At 38.8% G+C, this 14,945-nt stretch overlaps 1 protein-coding gene across 2 annotated transcripts in view; it reads right to left on the reverse strand.

Moving 5' to 3' along the window:
- Positions 1-642: 642 nt before the first annotated feature.
- MRE11 (MRE11 homolog, double strand break repair nuclease) overlaps positions 643-14,945 on the reverse strand; it is a 68,926-nt gene continuing 54,623 nt past the window's right edge. The window contains exons 17-20 of one of the 2 annotated variants that reach the window (XM_007189812.3): positions 9,932-9,990; positions 8,009-8,076; positions 3,931-4,009; positions 647-1,472 (exon numbers count right to left, since the gene is read on the reverse strand). In XM_007189812.3, coding sequence (XP_007189874.1) covers positions 1,416-1,472; positions 3,931-4,009; positions 8,009-8,076; positions 9,932-9,990 — 263 coding nt within the window. In that variant the 3' untranslated portion in view covers positions 647-1,415. Of the gene's footprint in view, positions 1,473-3,930; positions 4,010-8,008; positions 8,077-9,931; positions 9,991-14,945 lie in introns of both variants that reach the window. The other variant, XM_057553429.1, reaches the window with a different exon arrangement.

Genomic DNA, 14,945 nt, shown 5'->3' on the forward strand with positions numbered 1-14,945 from the left:
CGCAATTCTTGACTTAGACCCATTAAAAGGGCTATGATATAGAGGCAGCCACTAAGCAAATGCTGCCTTTTATAGTTTGACACATTCTAGGTATGAATATGCCAATAATCAGGAATATCGCTCAGTCTAGCGTTTGTTTCTACATATAAAGAAATGTCAGGCTGTTGTACCACCAAGATCTATAACTTCCTTAAGGAGTCTTGAATATATAGCTGTACTGTAAGATGAAAAGAAGGAATACTCTCAGGGAGTCTTTTAACAGAGTCTTAAAAAGGAGAATGGGATTATGGAACTTCAATCTGAAGAGGTCAAATTCTTAGGTCCCCCGAATACAAATAAGAAAATGTAACAGGAGCTGCTTCTCTAAGATTTTGGAATTGCCCATGCTCAATGTTAAGATAAAATATTATTAATGAGAAACCTTGGCATTGATATTCCACAGAAGTTATATTTCAATATGTTTATCTAATATAACCATAAGGTTCAAGTGACCACTCTATCTTAAAAAAAAAAAAACCAAAAAACTCTTCAATAGCTTCTAAGAAGATATGGTTAAATTATTTTAACCCTTTCCTCCTAGAAACAGGTGAGAGAGAGAGAGAGAGAGAGAGAGAACCATTAATAATAGAAAATAATGGAGAAAATTACTACCATTCAATGGGAACATAATCCTCTGGAATCTTTGCTACAACTGGAATAAAAAACTCAATAATTCTGACAGACTTTATTTTCTGATACAAACTTATATCTAGTTATTCAAAGTATAGGGTATATGTAATCATTCAAAGTTTCTGGCTGATACTATCACAAGCATTAGAAAAAGAGCATATACTGAGTAACAGACAGTGAGCTTAGGTACTGTTTCATATAAATTGTTTTACCTGCAGGAAATCTAGGATGTCTAGAAGTTACAAAAATTATAAAAAGGGCTAGATTCTATAAGCTCTTTTCCTCAACTTTGGCTAAATATAATAACCTTAAAATACTGACAGTCTTTGATTATAAAGCAGAAACGTACAATGGTAGATTTATTTTAGTCCTTACTCAAGACTGTATTTAAGCAAAGCTCTCACTCGGTAAGACATATACTGATGTCAGAAAACAACATTCTAAGTTTTATGGAGCATTTACAGAACAGGTAATGTTAACAACCAGATTAAAAAATAAGGAAAACCAATGCTATACTATATACCCTTGAGCTGGGAAGTTTCTCAAATAATGAAGTCATGTTCAGGAAATGATATTCAAAAACATAAATTTTTATACATTAGTTTCTCTGTTAAGTAAGAATCATTCAAATTCTTCAGTTAACAGCAATACTCAAAAAATCTTCAAATCTTCAACCGGTAAACTTGTAGTTTACAACGTTTCGATTTTTCCTGAATCTTGAAAACTTCAAACTGCCATTAAATATATTATCTTCTGTTTCTTCTTAAAGAACTAATGTTCATAAAAGGATCATCATCATCATCCTGGAATGACATCCAAATGTAAAATTAGTGACTGTTCCATGCTTCACTGAAACAAGACAGAAGTTCTTATGGGCAAAACAATACCAGTAAGAGCCATTTTCTCCTTTCACATGGGGTAGACTTTCATTTTTCTATTTCCTTTATAAATATGAATAGTTTGTCAATTTTTTTCTCTTCCTTCCTTCCTTCCTTAGTAGCTATTTCATTGTTAAAACAATGAAAGTCCAGCTAAATTCTTAGCAAGCATTAAAAATAAAAATTTATCCTGCTCTATATGTGTGTATATATATAAGCCCACAATATATATCATATATATTTCTCTCAACTATTCACCTTAATAAAAGCAAATAAGGCATGGGCAAGACAAAAAAAAAAAAAACCAAAAAAAACTCTTCAAGTCATTTCTATTAGGTTTTTAAATAGGTTTTTTTTTTTTTTTTCACTTACATTTTATAACTGGCATATCTGATGTTCTGGAAATTCAGAGCGAAAAAAATAATGAAGCCACATGACCTAATTCAGAAATAGCTGTAATTTTTATTTCCATTACCCATTTAATGCTAGAAATAGACAGCGACTCTCAGACTGGTACAAGAAGCAACCTAGGAAAGCAACCTTTCAAATATTTTTTTTTGGAAAAATAAGTAGAGGAACTATTTAGTTTCAAAGAGTTCCCATGCTGCTGGGACGTAGATTATATGCATAGTAAGAATAGGCAGGAATATCAGATATTAACTAAGAATTTAATTAGAGAGAATGAAAACTTAACCTTCGATAAGCCCCAAATACATAATTTGATGAGGTTAACATAAAATCAATGATATACATTCTATAACTAACTATTCAAAAGAGAAAGCAAATTTGTAAAGTTTTGATTTATGTTTCTTTTAAGACATGAATAAAAAGGGATAATTATTTGGTGTTAGGCTCTGCTGGTGATATTAACATGTCCCAGTGTTCGCTAAATTAGCTATCTCTAGTGAGATATGGATGCCTTGAGAAACACAAATTCGCTCTCACTTATTGATTCATTTTCTGCTACCATAAAAGGCAGAACTCGTTAATAAATCAGAGATAAATCCAAACCATAGTAGAGAATTTGCTAATAGTTCTCCTTTGCAGCTAACATGAACTATGTGAATTTCTGTAAGTAACATATAACCACATGTATATCTAGATGCTTTGGAATTAACGAACGGGTCAACCACTGCCCACTTCTCTCCTGGAGGCAACATGCTAGTATTTAATAGGCAGACTGAGCTCATGGTGACATTTTTCTTTGCAGCCTGAGTTCTGGGGAGTCTTCTCTTCAAGCTGTTTCAAAACCACAGCTGAGACACAGGGAACATGACGGCAGCAGGCGAAGCTCGAAATGAAAGGCGTGAGTCATGTGGTACAACAGGGATGAACCTGGAGGACACTATGCTCAGTGAAATGAGCCAGGCTCAAAAAGACAAATGCTGTATAATTCCACTTATATGAAGTATCAGAGTAGTCAAAATCATAATGACACAAAGTAGAAGAGCCCCTTGCCAGGGGCTGAGGAGAGGGGAAAATGAGGAGATGTGGTTCAATGGGTATAGATTTTTCGTTTTGGAATATGAAAAGGTTCTGGAGATCGTTGTACAACAGTGTGAATATACTTAATATTAGTGAACAAACTGTACACTTAAAACTGGTTAAGATGGGGCTTCCCTGGTGGCGCAGTGGTTGAGAATCTGCCTGCCAATGCAGGGGACACGGGTTCGAGCCCTGGTCTGGGAAGATCCCACATGCCGTGGAGCAACTGGGCCCGTGAGCCACAATTACTGAGCCTGCGCGTCTGGAGCCTGTGCTCTGCAACAAGAGAGGCCGCGATAGTGAGAGGCCCGCCCACCGCGATGAAGAGTGGCCCCCGCTTGCCGCAACTAGAGAAAGCCCTCGCACAGAAACGAAGACCCAACACAGCCATAAATAAATAAATAAATAAATTTAAAAAAAAAAAAAAACTGGTTAAGATGGTAAGTTTTATGTTGTGTGTTTCTACCACAACTGAAAAACACCATCATGTACCACCTTAAATATACGGGAAATGTGTAGAGCATATAGTGAACATTTAATAAACATTCTGTTGTAAAGTAACATCAAAGGCTTTCACGATATCATCACCACTATTTCTCCAAACATAAACACCAGAAGCTGAAAAAACTATTCTGATCCTACTGTTAACTGGGCAAGTTAAATAAGAGCTGAGTGAATATTATATGTTAAGGATCTGCAGGCCTTTCACATCTGAGGTATTTCCATCGATGAGCACTCAGCAGAGGCCGCTCACTGACTCAATGTTAACTATGGTTCAAAGGAAGGTGATCAATGAAACTATTTTTAGAAATAGTTTTCGGCAACTAGCGTAGCAGTCCCTATTCAGATTTTATAAACATTTAAGAAGTATTTAAGACTTAACGTATTACGCTATTACCTCATCTGATTCAAAGTCAACCCCTTTAGTGTTGTGACTCCGGGACATGTGTTTGCTCGATGATGAAGTGCTCAACCACCTGAGGCAAAACATGACAAAAACAGAGAAAATGAACCACAGAATTCATCACAGAGGCCTTTCTAGCTAAGCTTTTCATTTTAGTAGCAGCCATGAATAAAAATAACTAACACATTCCCTTCGAGCTACATTAGAGGCAGTAGGAGCTTAGTGGCAATGAAAAGGACTCTGATGTCAGGGTCTGAATTCCAGTTCTGCCATTTAGGGGCTACATGGCTTCAAGCAGCTTAGCCTCTCTGTGCCGCAATTTCCTCACCTGTAAAACGAGGATGATAAGAACTTTTTAAAGATTAAATGTGTTTATATACTTAAACACTTGGATCAGTGCCTGACACACATGAAGCACGCCACAGATGTTTGCTGACGTCATAGTTCTTAGCATATATTAACACGTATCTACTACCATCCTCTACTCCTGAAAATTATGGCAATACTGAAATATTTTAAATCAAATCTCAGTTACGTTTCTGTAACAGGATAAAAGGATCTTAGGAGGCTCACCACTTTCTAGGGTTGCCTCACTGTTAATATTATTTGTGTCCAGTCCGAATAACAAATATTTACTTAGTGCTTGACCGCTGCCAGGTACTATGATAGGCCCTGGGAAACATCAGTAAGCAAGATAATCAGGAATCTACTTTTATGAAGCTTAACTTGTAGTGATGGAACTCATATTCCTATGTATTTTTACTAACAAAAATTTTAAGTCATCTTAGGACAGGGGCCAGCAAACTTGGCTAGCAGACCAAATCCAGCCTACCTGTTCCTTACAGCCTATCAGCTAAGAATGGTCTTCACATTTTGAAATGGGTATATTTAAATGGCTATATAAGCACCTACATAATATCCCCAGTTTTGCCTCTTGGCCCGCAAAGCCTAACATATTTACTACCTGGCCCTTTAAGAAAAAAGTCTGCCGGCTCCTGTCTTAAATAAAAGCAGTGTTTGTGAACTCTTAGCCAAAAATTTATTACCATGCTTTGGGATGTTACTATAGCAAACAAAATATATCTAAAGGTCTTGTCTGGACAAATTGTTGAGAGTCAAGAGGTCTATGCGTCAGAAGGAGACAGAAAAATCCACAGGCTCTTAGGCACAAACGTAAAGGACAGGAGGATTTGCCGAGCAAACTTGAAGAGCAACATAGCTTTGGAGGTAGAGGATCAAGGAATCTATCAACCAGTCTACCTGGGAAGTCCCCAACTCTCTGTACTTGACCTAAGCAGGAACTGAGCATTGTTGACTTGTTTCCATCATCTGTGACAGGAAGAAGCAGATCAAAAGCATGAAGCCACAGTGCCAAGGCTAGCCACAGCAGGTGAGACATTGTTGCTGTGAGAGCTGGGGAAAGACGGAGGTTATAGGAAGAAGCACCCGCTGAGGCCTGACTCTGCTTGCTGATGTCTCCCCAGACAAATAACCAGTGGTGTCCAGAAACAAGCCAGGCATTCTACACCAGATGCTGGCTCATCTGATCATAGCAGGAACCCCTAATTCTGCACCAGAGGACCTCACACACCTACAGATCCAGTCTATGAGAGGTCCCCTATCCTTAGAAAGCAGTGGCAGGAAGGGAAGAATGGTTATACAGTTTTGACTGCTGGGTCAAATAAATGCGCTATTGTCCTGGATGTCAAAAAATGTTTAATTGGATTAGTTTCCTGTGGATGGCTCAAAAATAAGGCAGACAGGGTGTATTACATTGAGTGCCACGAGCTGTAAGTCTTCTCCATTTTTGTACAGATATAACTTGGAGGCACAAGTCAGAATTCCTACCTAGAGATGTTCAGCCAATTATGTCAGTTGTAGCAGTATCACAAGCATAAGAGAACATGTTAAATTGGCCTTGGTACATAAAAGTTGCCACCAAAATGTTGGCTCCCCCCACTGCAAGGTTTAATAGAATCCCCTCCATCTCTCCTCCTCTACCTGGCCTGATGGGGCCAGGTCTTCTCTGGCTCACTGCTTTAAGGTCGGTGGTGGGGGGAGGGTTGCCACCAGCTCTATCAAATCTGGAAGGGTCCTTTTATCCCCAGTACAACCATGTAGAGTTTGGTGCAGTTTTTCCAGGGAAAAGTGGGTGGATTTCCACTGCCCATCCAGCAGAAAGGAGTTTTACAGTTGGAAGTTCTTTCCTTTTTAAAGTCAACTACCAGAATATTAGTGCTTTTACTGCTTACCATTCTTCCCATTATTCTTGTTCTATTTCCCTAGCCTGTTATTTCTTCAATAAGCCCTTCTAGAGGTGTTACTATGTGTTAAGTACTGTACTTAGCACTTCACAAATATTAACTCACTTTAAAGCCTCATAACAACACTTGGAAGTAAATATTATTATCTTCATCTTACAAATGAGGATACTGAGGCACAGAAGTCAAAAAAACTTGCACAAGGTCCACACTCAGTAAGTGGTAGAGCTTAAATACTTTAAATGATGAGTGAAATAACTATACAAACCATGCCATTACTAAACAATTCCTCAAAGACAGCATAACTTGTGTCACCCAGCTGCTGTCATCAGGAACACAAATCTGCCAAGGCTGATTTCAGATTTCTTGCCAAAACGTTCGTTTCTAAATCTCCTCTCGTCAATTAAATGATTCTTATTACATGCAGAGGTCTGAGAGCTTAATCTATTATGTGAAGAAGCAAGAGCAAAGGATGGACCTAGAGATTATTGTACTAAGCGAAGTAAGTCAGAAAGAGAAAGACAAAGATCACATGATATCACTTACATGTGGAATCCAAAATACGACACAAATGAACTTATCTACAAAACAGAAACAGACTCACAGACATAGAGGATAGACTTGTAGCTGCCAAGGGGGAGGCAGGTGGGGGAGGGATGGAGTGGGAGTTTGGGGTTAGCAGATGCAAATTATTATATTGATACACACGATGGACAAACAACAAGGTCCTACTGCATAGCATAGGGAACCATATTCAGTATCCTGTGATAAACCATAATGGAAAAGAATATGAAAAAGAATATGTATATGTACAACTGATTCATTTTGCTGTACAGCAGAGATTAACACAACATTGTAAATCAACTATACTTCAATAAAATTAAAAAAAAAAAAAAAGAAGAAGCAGCAGCAACAGCAGAGACGAGTCCTGGAGCAGAATGCTTGGCTCCGTGACTGGCTGTGTGACCTTAGGTAAGTTACTTAGACTACCACGCCTCACTTTCTTCAAAGGTAAAAGGGGGAAAATAGAGTTATGAGTATATTTACCTCCTGGAGTGACTGTGAGCAGCAAATGAGCTAATTCATATGCAAATAAGCTAATTCATATGCAAAGGATCAGAATGCTACCTGATACATAGGAAGTGCTAAAAGCTGAAACAGAATATTAACAAAATACAAAGCTATTTTCTGTTAATTGGAGAGGACATAGTACTCCAGCAAGAAAATCACTGGGTAATAAAGACAAAAGGAAATGAATGACAAGTTATTCAAATTTTCAGTGAAAATACTTGTAATAATGCTGCATTGACTCCACGAACTACCCCTTGGTCTATTTTTCACGTTTGTACGTACGTGACTAGCTGAAAATAAATGTTAGACTGCCAGGGCTTCCCTGGTGGCACAATGGTTAAGATTTGCCTGCCAATGCAGGGGACATGGGTTTGAACCCTGGTCTGGGAAGATCCCACATGCCACAGAACAACTAAGCCCGTGTGCCACAACTACTGAGCCTGCGAGCCACAACTACTGAAGCCTGCACGCCTAGAGCCCGTGCTCCGTAATAAGAAAAGCCACCACAATGAGAAGCCCACACACCGCAATGAAGAGTAGCCCCCGTTTGCCGCAACTAGACAAAGCCTGTGTGCAGGAATGAAGACCCAACACAGCCATACATACATACATACATACATACATAAATAAAATTCTTTTAAAAATCAGACTTCCGTAGCATAGAGAAATGTATATGTTGAATTCTGGATAATTTTTAATTTTTTCAGATATTCCTTTTTGCAGGAAGTCACTGCACCGACCTTTGATCAGCTTTGGAAGTGGTAGGAAAAATGTCTTCTTCCGTATCTGACTCATCTACCACAATTACCTAAGGGGGAGAAACAAAACAGCAAATAGTCTTTGTGGGAATGGAAAATCTGAATAAAAATGCATTAACTAACGTCAAAAAATATATATTTTTACAAAAAGTTACAAAAAAGGAGGCAGATACCATGTAAGCAATAACCATGAAAACTAAAGCTCTGCCTAACCTCCCCACTAATGTCACTCTTCATTTATAAATGGTTTTTTTATACAACATGTGTGAGCTCACTTCTCTCCTGCTACCACGGCAGCCTGGGTACCTAAACATGCACTTAGATTGGTGAATGACTCACATTGGGTCATGTGTGGACAGTGCCCTGTGATTTTCTTGGGTTCTAATGAGGAACTAGGCCATCGGTGCTTCATCTCCAATTTTAAATGAGGTGTAAGACTGTGTAGGAAGTACCGGATATCTGTTTTTCTCTTACATTTATCCCTGTTAAATACCACTTGCTGCTTTTAAGCCCCATGAAAGATACTTGTGATTCTTCATTCTATCATCCAAATTACTACCTATTCCTCTACATTTTGTGTTATCTTGACACTTAATACACACATTTGCCATGTCTTCATCCAACTGATAAAGCCAAAGAAAAAATAGTGAAAAAAGCAGCACTTGAGACCCCCCCTCCACCCAAGGCTGACATTGAACTATTAATCAAAAACCGTTAAATGAAGTTGTCTAAATAGCTATGAATCCAGCCAATATTTCTGCATTTTGTCCATGAAACTATCAGGAGATTGTCTTAAGTGCCTTGAAGGAATCAAATGCCTTCGGCATTCCCCTTATCTACCACTATGTCACCTCAATCAAAAAAACGAAAGAAAAAGTTACCATGACTTGTTCTTTCTGAACTCATGTTCTTGCATTATAAAAGAAAAATCTAGAAGGGAAGCTACCTTGTGGACATGATGATAATTTTGTTTTCAGATACGATCTTGAAGCGATAGCAGGCAATAGTTGAATAGGAATAATGAAATGGAGCTCAGGATAAAAGTTAGCACCAGTATACCCATATATAATTGTATAATAATGAGAGGAAAAAAAAAACAAACAGAGAAGTTTTCTGGAAGAGGAGGTGGTCAATTGTGTCACATACTCAAGAGATCAAGAAGGAGTGAAATTTGAGAAAATGCTGGTGGGGCAGTATGATATAGAGCAACGATTCTCAACTAGGTGTGATTTTTAACCCCCCCTCCCATCCCAGAAACATCTGGACATGTCTGGAGACATTTTGATTATCATAACTAGGGGGGACACCCCAGGCATCTAGTAGGTAGAGGCCAGGGATGGTGCCTGGGAAGTAAGACACATGTGTTTTGAAAGAGGGGTAACAGGAGAATCAAGCCCATTCTGGACTCTTCTTGGAATCCAAAGGAAGAGCAGAAGTTTCATGTTAAATCTAGAGCTGAACACAGAGGTCCATAGAGTCAGACCTTGTAGCTTGTCTTGAGTCTGCCTTCAGCCATTAAGACACAAGCCAGAGTATTATGAGAGTATAAGTAACAAAAGGAAGCCAGCAATAAATAAGACCTCTCTACGCACTGAACACCCATCTTCAATCATAGTTTTCCATGCATGGACTCTTTTGGTTCAACGTTATTATCCTTAAAAATATTACTGGGTACATACATTTATGGGTGTCCAATCATGCGATCCATTATTAAAGAAAGAAAAAGAGAAACCCTCCTCCCACGCAAAAACCCTAGAAGCCCTCAGTCTAGATAATCAGTAAAGTTCTCTGCAGTTTTAACGTTCCACATTTTTTCTTCTTTCATTTACTTTGTAGACCAAAGAATTGACAATCATAATGTAGGAAACATAAATTGGTACACAATTACAAAACTTTTTTTCTTACCTCTGAATAATTCTTAGTAGCAACATTTTGGGAGGGCTGCTGTCTTGCAGCTTTAAAGGCTATAATGAAAAAGATGAAACATCCATTATGCTATTCTTAAAAAAGCTTAAGAAAAATTTGCACACTTCTTTAGCTGAAGGTTTCCTAAGTCCTATCTGCAAAAATCCATGATCACTAATTATAAAACCACTTACTGTGCTTTAAAATCGGGAGATGGAATTATATGTCTAACTACCAGTCTCATACGATTTCCCGGTTTACTCAAATAAAGTAGTAATAAGCAGTGTTCATAAATACACCTACACTAAAAATGTTTTATAGAAAAATACCTGAAGGATAAAATCTGATCACCTAATGGACTGAACTCCAAATACAGTGAAAGTAACCCTCCTCAGGTGTTGCTTCTCTTATGGTTAGCAATCTCTTTCCCTGTGGGAGCCACGTGGTTCCAGGAAGCGCTTCCTTATTCTCCTCTACTTTGTTAGAAGTATTCAGTACCTAAGAAATAGTCCAGAGGGAATGCTAGAAAACAGCCTACCTTTCATTCCATGATAACCTTCCTATGAATCCTTACATTTTCAGCTTTGTAAACTTGGTTAGAAACATGAAGTTTAGTTAATTTTTATTTTTCCCGAGACCAAAACTGTAATATTTTGATTTTATAGTAAGAAATATATGTTTGGTCTTCATCCACATTTCTGGCAGAGAACCCCTAAAACCCTAATTTCCTAAAGTAATGAGAGCCATCAAGGTGCTTTTTGCTATGTTAATGAGGTAATTTTGGGACCACAACTGAGGAGGGAGGCTGATTACCAGGGGAACCAACCAGGAATAGAGGGTTCGAACTTTCAGTCCCATCCCCGATTTCTGGGGAGGGAAGAGGAGCTAGAGGTTGAATCAATCACCAACAGCCAATGCTTTAATCAATCATTCCTATGTAGTGGGGCCTCCATAAAAACCCAAAAGGAGGGGGTTCCACGTGGTGAATCAAGATGCTTCCACGTGCCAACATGCCTAGACCCCAAACTCAATGAGGACAGAAGCTCCTTTGTTCTGGACTTTGCCCTATACATCTCTTCATCTGGCTATTGATTCATATCCTTTCATATCTTTTGTAATAAACTAGTAATCTAGTGAGTAAACTAGTTTCCTGAGTTCTGTGAGCCACTCTAGCAAGTTAAGTGAATCCAAGGTAGGGAGTCATGGGGACCTCTGATTGATAGCCTATTAGTCAGAAGTACAGATAACAACCTGGACTTGTGACTGGCATCTGAAGTAGAGGGGGGCAGTCTTCTGGAACTGAGTCCTTCTCCTGTGGGGTCTGATGCTGTCTCTGGGTAGGCAGTGTCAGAATTGAGTTGACTTGCAGGACACCCAGCAGGTGTCTGAGGACTGCTTGGTGGTGTGGGTAACCACCCCCCCCACCCCAGCCCCCTACACTGGAATTAAGTGCATATTATTAAAAACCTAGAATAAAATTTAAACAGCCAATTAGAGGTTTAATTTTCTCCTACGCCTTACCAGTTTCCTAATACAAAAAAAGGTTTCCCCCAAGATAACCCCCAAACTAAACAACAGAGCAAGAGGAGATAAAAAGACAGAGGACTTGAAGAAGTCAAATGCTCAAAGAATCCTACAAAGTCCAAAATTCTCCTAGTCAGAAAACTCAGGAATCTTTCCACCTAGCCTAAATTTATGATTTACTCATTTTTCCTATTCCAGGTTCTATCCCCAATCTTAGGATGTCCACCTGAGAGGAGAAAGGAAAGGCAGAAGCAGAGTTCTCACCCACCCTACTCAATCACTAGCCTCACATCCTACTCTACTCAAAAGGCTGGAGAGGGCAACGGAATGAAAAGGCCAGCAATCGTGACTCTTTCAAAAACTATTTCTGCTCAATCGTTTTTCACTAATTGACCCCTCAAACTCTCGGCTCCTGGAAGAAACAAGAGCCTTCCTTTCTTTTTATCCCCAATAAATATTTGTGTGATAAATTAACATTATCAGAAAACTAAGCACTCGGTTCTGTTAGGAAGGCAAAACATACTGTATTGGGGGTTAAAAGCTCTGGTTTTAGAGTTAGAGCCATGTGGACTCACTAGCTGGGTGACTGTGGCCAAGTTCCTTGGCTTCTTCAAGTCTCGGTTTCCCCACCTATAAAACAGTGTTAATAATACTTCATGCTGAAAATTGTTGACAGGATAAAAAGAGGTAGTTAACGTAAATTGTTTTGGCAAGCGCCTAGATGTAGTAGGTGTTCAAATGATTTCGCTAGTAATAGTGGATGGAGTAGCCGCAGTGGTAACCACGGTAAATTAAATGCAAAGACAGAGGCTTCTTTTATTAACTTAGTCACTATCCTCTGCAGACAAACTTCAGTGGAAAAGTCTGGGCTGTTAACTTTCATTCACAACCGTTGCTGGCTATAAGTGTAGTATCTACCTTTCCCAATAAAACTCCAGTACTACTGTACAAATCTTTACACTCCATGGAGCTTGTTATAATAGGATTGAACCTTTATTTATCTCTTCATTCCTCCATTTATAATACGAACGTAGAAGCTATAGTTTAAGGTTGCTTTTGTCCCAAACTTATAGTAACTATAGTTAGTACTCCATGGTTATTTTGTCAGAGACCGTATTAAAAAGTCAGTTTCATTTTTCAAAAAAAAGGCCAATGTTGGAGTTAAACTGCAAAACCATTGGACCAAATCAACTGCATAAAAGACAAATTTAGACTGATTTATAGAAACATCCATTTTCATGAGTTAATTGTAAACGCTGTCACTAATACTAACAGCAGCAGTCATTTATTGGATTCTTTCTAAGTGCTGTGCTCAGTAATGGTTATGCATAGTTCATTTAACACTTATAACTACTCTGGGAAGTTAATACTCCTCCTCCAGTGGGAGGACACAGTGAATAGGTCATACATTTATTTAATTGAAGTCTTAGAAGGAAAGAAAAAGAATAGCACACAGGTAATATCTGAAGGGATAAAAGCAAAGGATTTCTAGAAATGATAAAAGGCACCAATTCACAGTTTCATGAAACCCAATCAATCCTAAGCAGGATAAAAAAAGAATCACATATCTAGATTCATCATAGTGAAAGTGTAGAACACCAAAGACGGCCAGCCAGAGGAAAAATAGACTACTTTAAAAAAAGCAACAAGCTAAACTAATAGCTGATTTCTTAATGACAACAATGGAAACCTGAAGACTCAATCTGAGTGATTAATTCTGCCCACTGGTGTCAAGGAAAGTTTCACATAAAACAACAAAGCCATGATGATAAAAGGCAGTTTGGGCTAAGGGAAAGGCAGGTAATTTACAAAGTCTATGCCTCTGTGTTGCACGCTGACCAACTTTTGGTAGTTTAACATGGAAGTGTTCGTATTTTACTCACGATCCTTTTCTAACTCCCTGTTTTCTCTTTTTTATAATAGCTCTTTTATATATATATATATATATATATATATATATATATATATATATATATATATATATATATATATATATATATATATATATATATATATATATAACATTTCACAAAAGCCTACTATGTGCCAGGCTTTTGGCTTTTTTTTTTTTTTTTTTGGCTGTACTGCACGGCCTGCAGGATCTTAGTTCCCCAGCCACGGATTGAACCCGGGCCCTCGGTGGAGTCCTAACCACTGGACCACCAGCGAATTCCAAGCCTTTTTGCTTTTAATCTTCAAAGTAATCCAATATGGCAAGATTATTCCCAATGCACCTGTAAACAAACTAGGAGAGTGAGTCACTTGTCCAAAGTCACAAAGCTTTTTACACGTTGAACTCATCCCAGATCGTTTACTGTGCTTTTTTTTTAAAAATTAATTAATTTATTTATTTATTTTTGGCTGTGTTGGGTCTTCGTTTCTGCGTGAGGGCCCTCTCCAGCTGCGGCAAGCGGGGGCCACTCTTCATCGCGGTGCGTGGGCCTTTCACTGTCGCGGCCTCTCTTGTCGCGGGGCACAGGCTCCAGACGCGCAGGCTCAGCAGTTGTGGCTCACGGGCCTAGTCGCTCCGTGGCATGTGGGATCTTCCCAGACCAGGGCTCGAACCCGTGTCCCCTGCACTAGCAGGCAGACTCTCAACCACTGCGCCACCAGGGAAGCCCCGTGCTGTCTTTTTTCACTTCCTTTTCCCTTCTCTGCTTTTACCTTACACCTTCCAAGAATGTCACAGCATCTTTCTAAATGCCATTTTCTAAACGGGAACAGAGACAATATACTTCTAAAGTCAAAAGATAAGGATCTCAGCTGGCCCTACTCAAGTACTGAATAATCCTTGAATAAAAACATAGCAGCAGAACTTCTGATAAGAAGGTTCTTTAAGAATCATTTAATAGAGCTGATGGCTTTATCCTTTCTCCAATGTCATCTGTCATCCAGAAAATATTGAAAACTTCCTCTGATGGAGTCACAACTCACTTCCTTCTGAGGCAGCTTACACCGTCTTTATGTTGGTTGATAGATTATTCCGTATAATGCAAAGACTTCTCTACTGAGAGCCAGTAGCTCAATCTCTAATCTTCTCTTGCTCTGGAAACTAACAGTAGAGTGGTTACCTACTCACTCTGAAGGCCAGAGAATGTGGGATCAATTCAAGCTCTAGAATTTACTAGTTGTGAGACCTTGGGTAAGTTGCCTATCTTTTCAAAGCCTCAGTTCCCTTTTCTGTGAAACAGAGAAATAATAAGTGCCTATCCCACTGAGCTGTTGAGAGGCCTGCAGTAATCGTCTCATAAGTATTAGCTATTATTAGTACTATTAGTGGTTTTATCAACCTAGGGCAAATTACTTTGCTCAATTCCCTCGTGTATAAAAGAGGGAGTAGGTGAAATTGTTCTTAAGCCTTCCAGGTCCACTTTATCACATAATAAACTTCAATCTGTGTGTGATTAGCTTTTCCCATCTATCCTCATTGGGTTGGTAGTTCTTAATCTGGAGCCCATGGATAGGCTTCATGGGTGTCCCTGAGCCCTTT

This window comes from Balaenoptera acutorostrata, chromosome 9 (genome assembly GCF_949987535.1).
Source record: "Balaenoptera acutorostrata chromosome 9, mBalAcu1.1, whole genome shotgun sequence".
In the NCBI taxonomy this organism is placed as follows: domain Eukaryota; kingdom Metazoa; phylum Chordata; class Mammalia; order Artiodactyla; family Balaenopteridae; genus Balaenoptera; species Balaenoptera acutorostrata.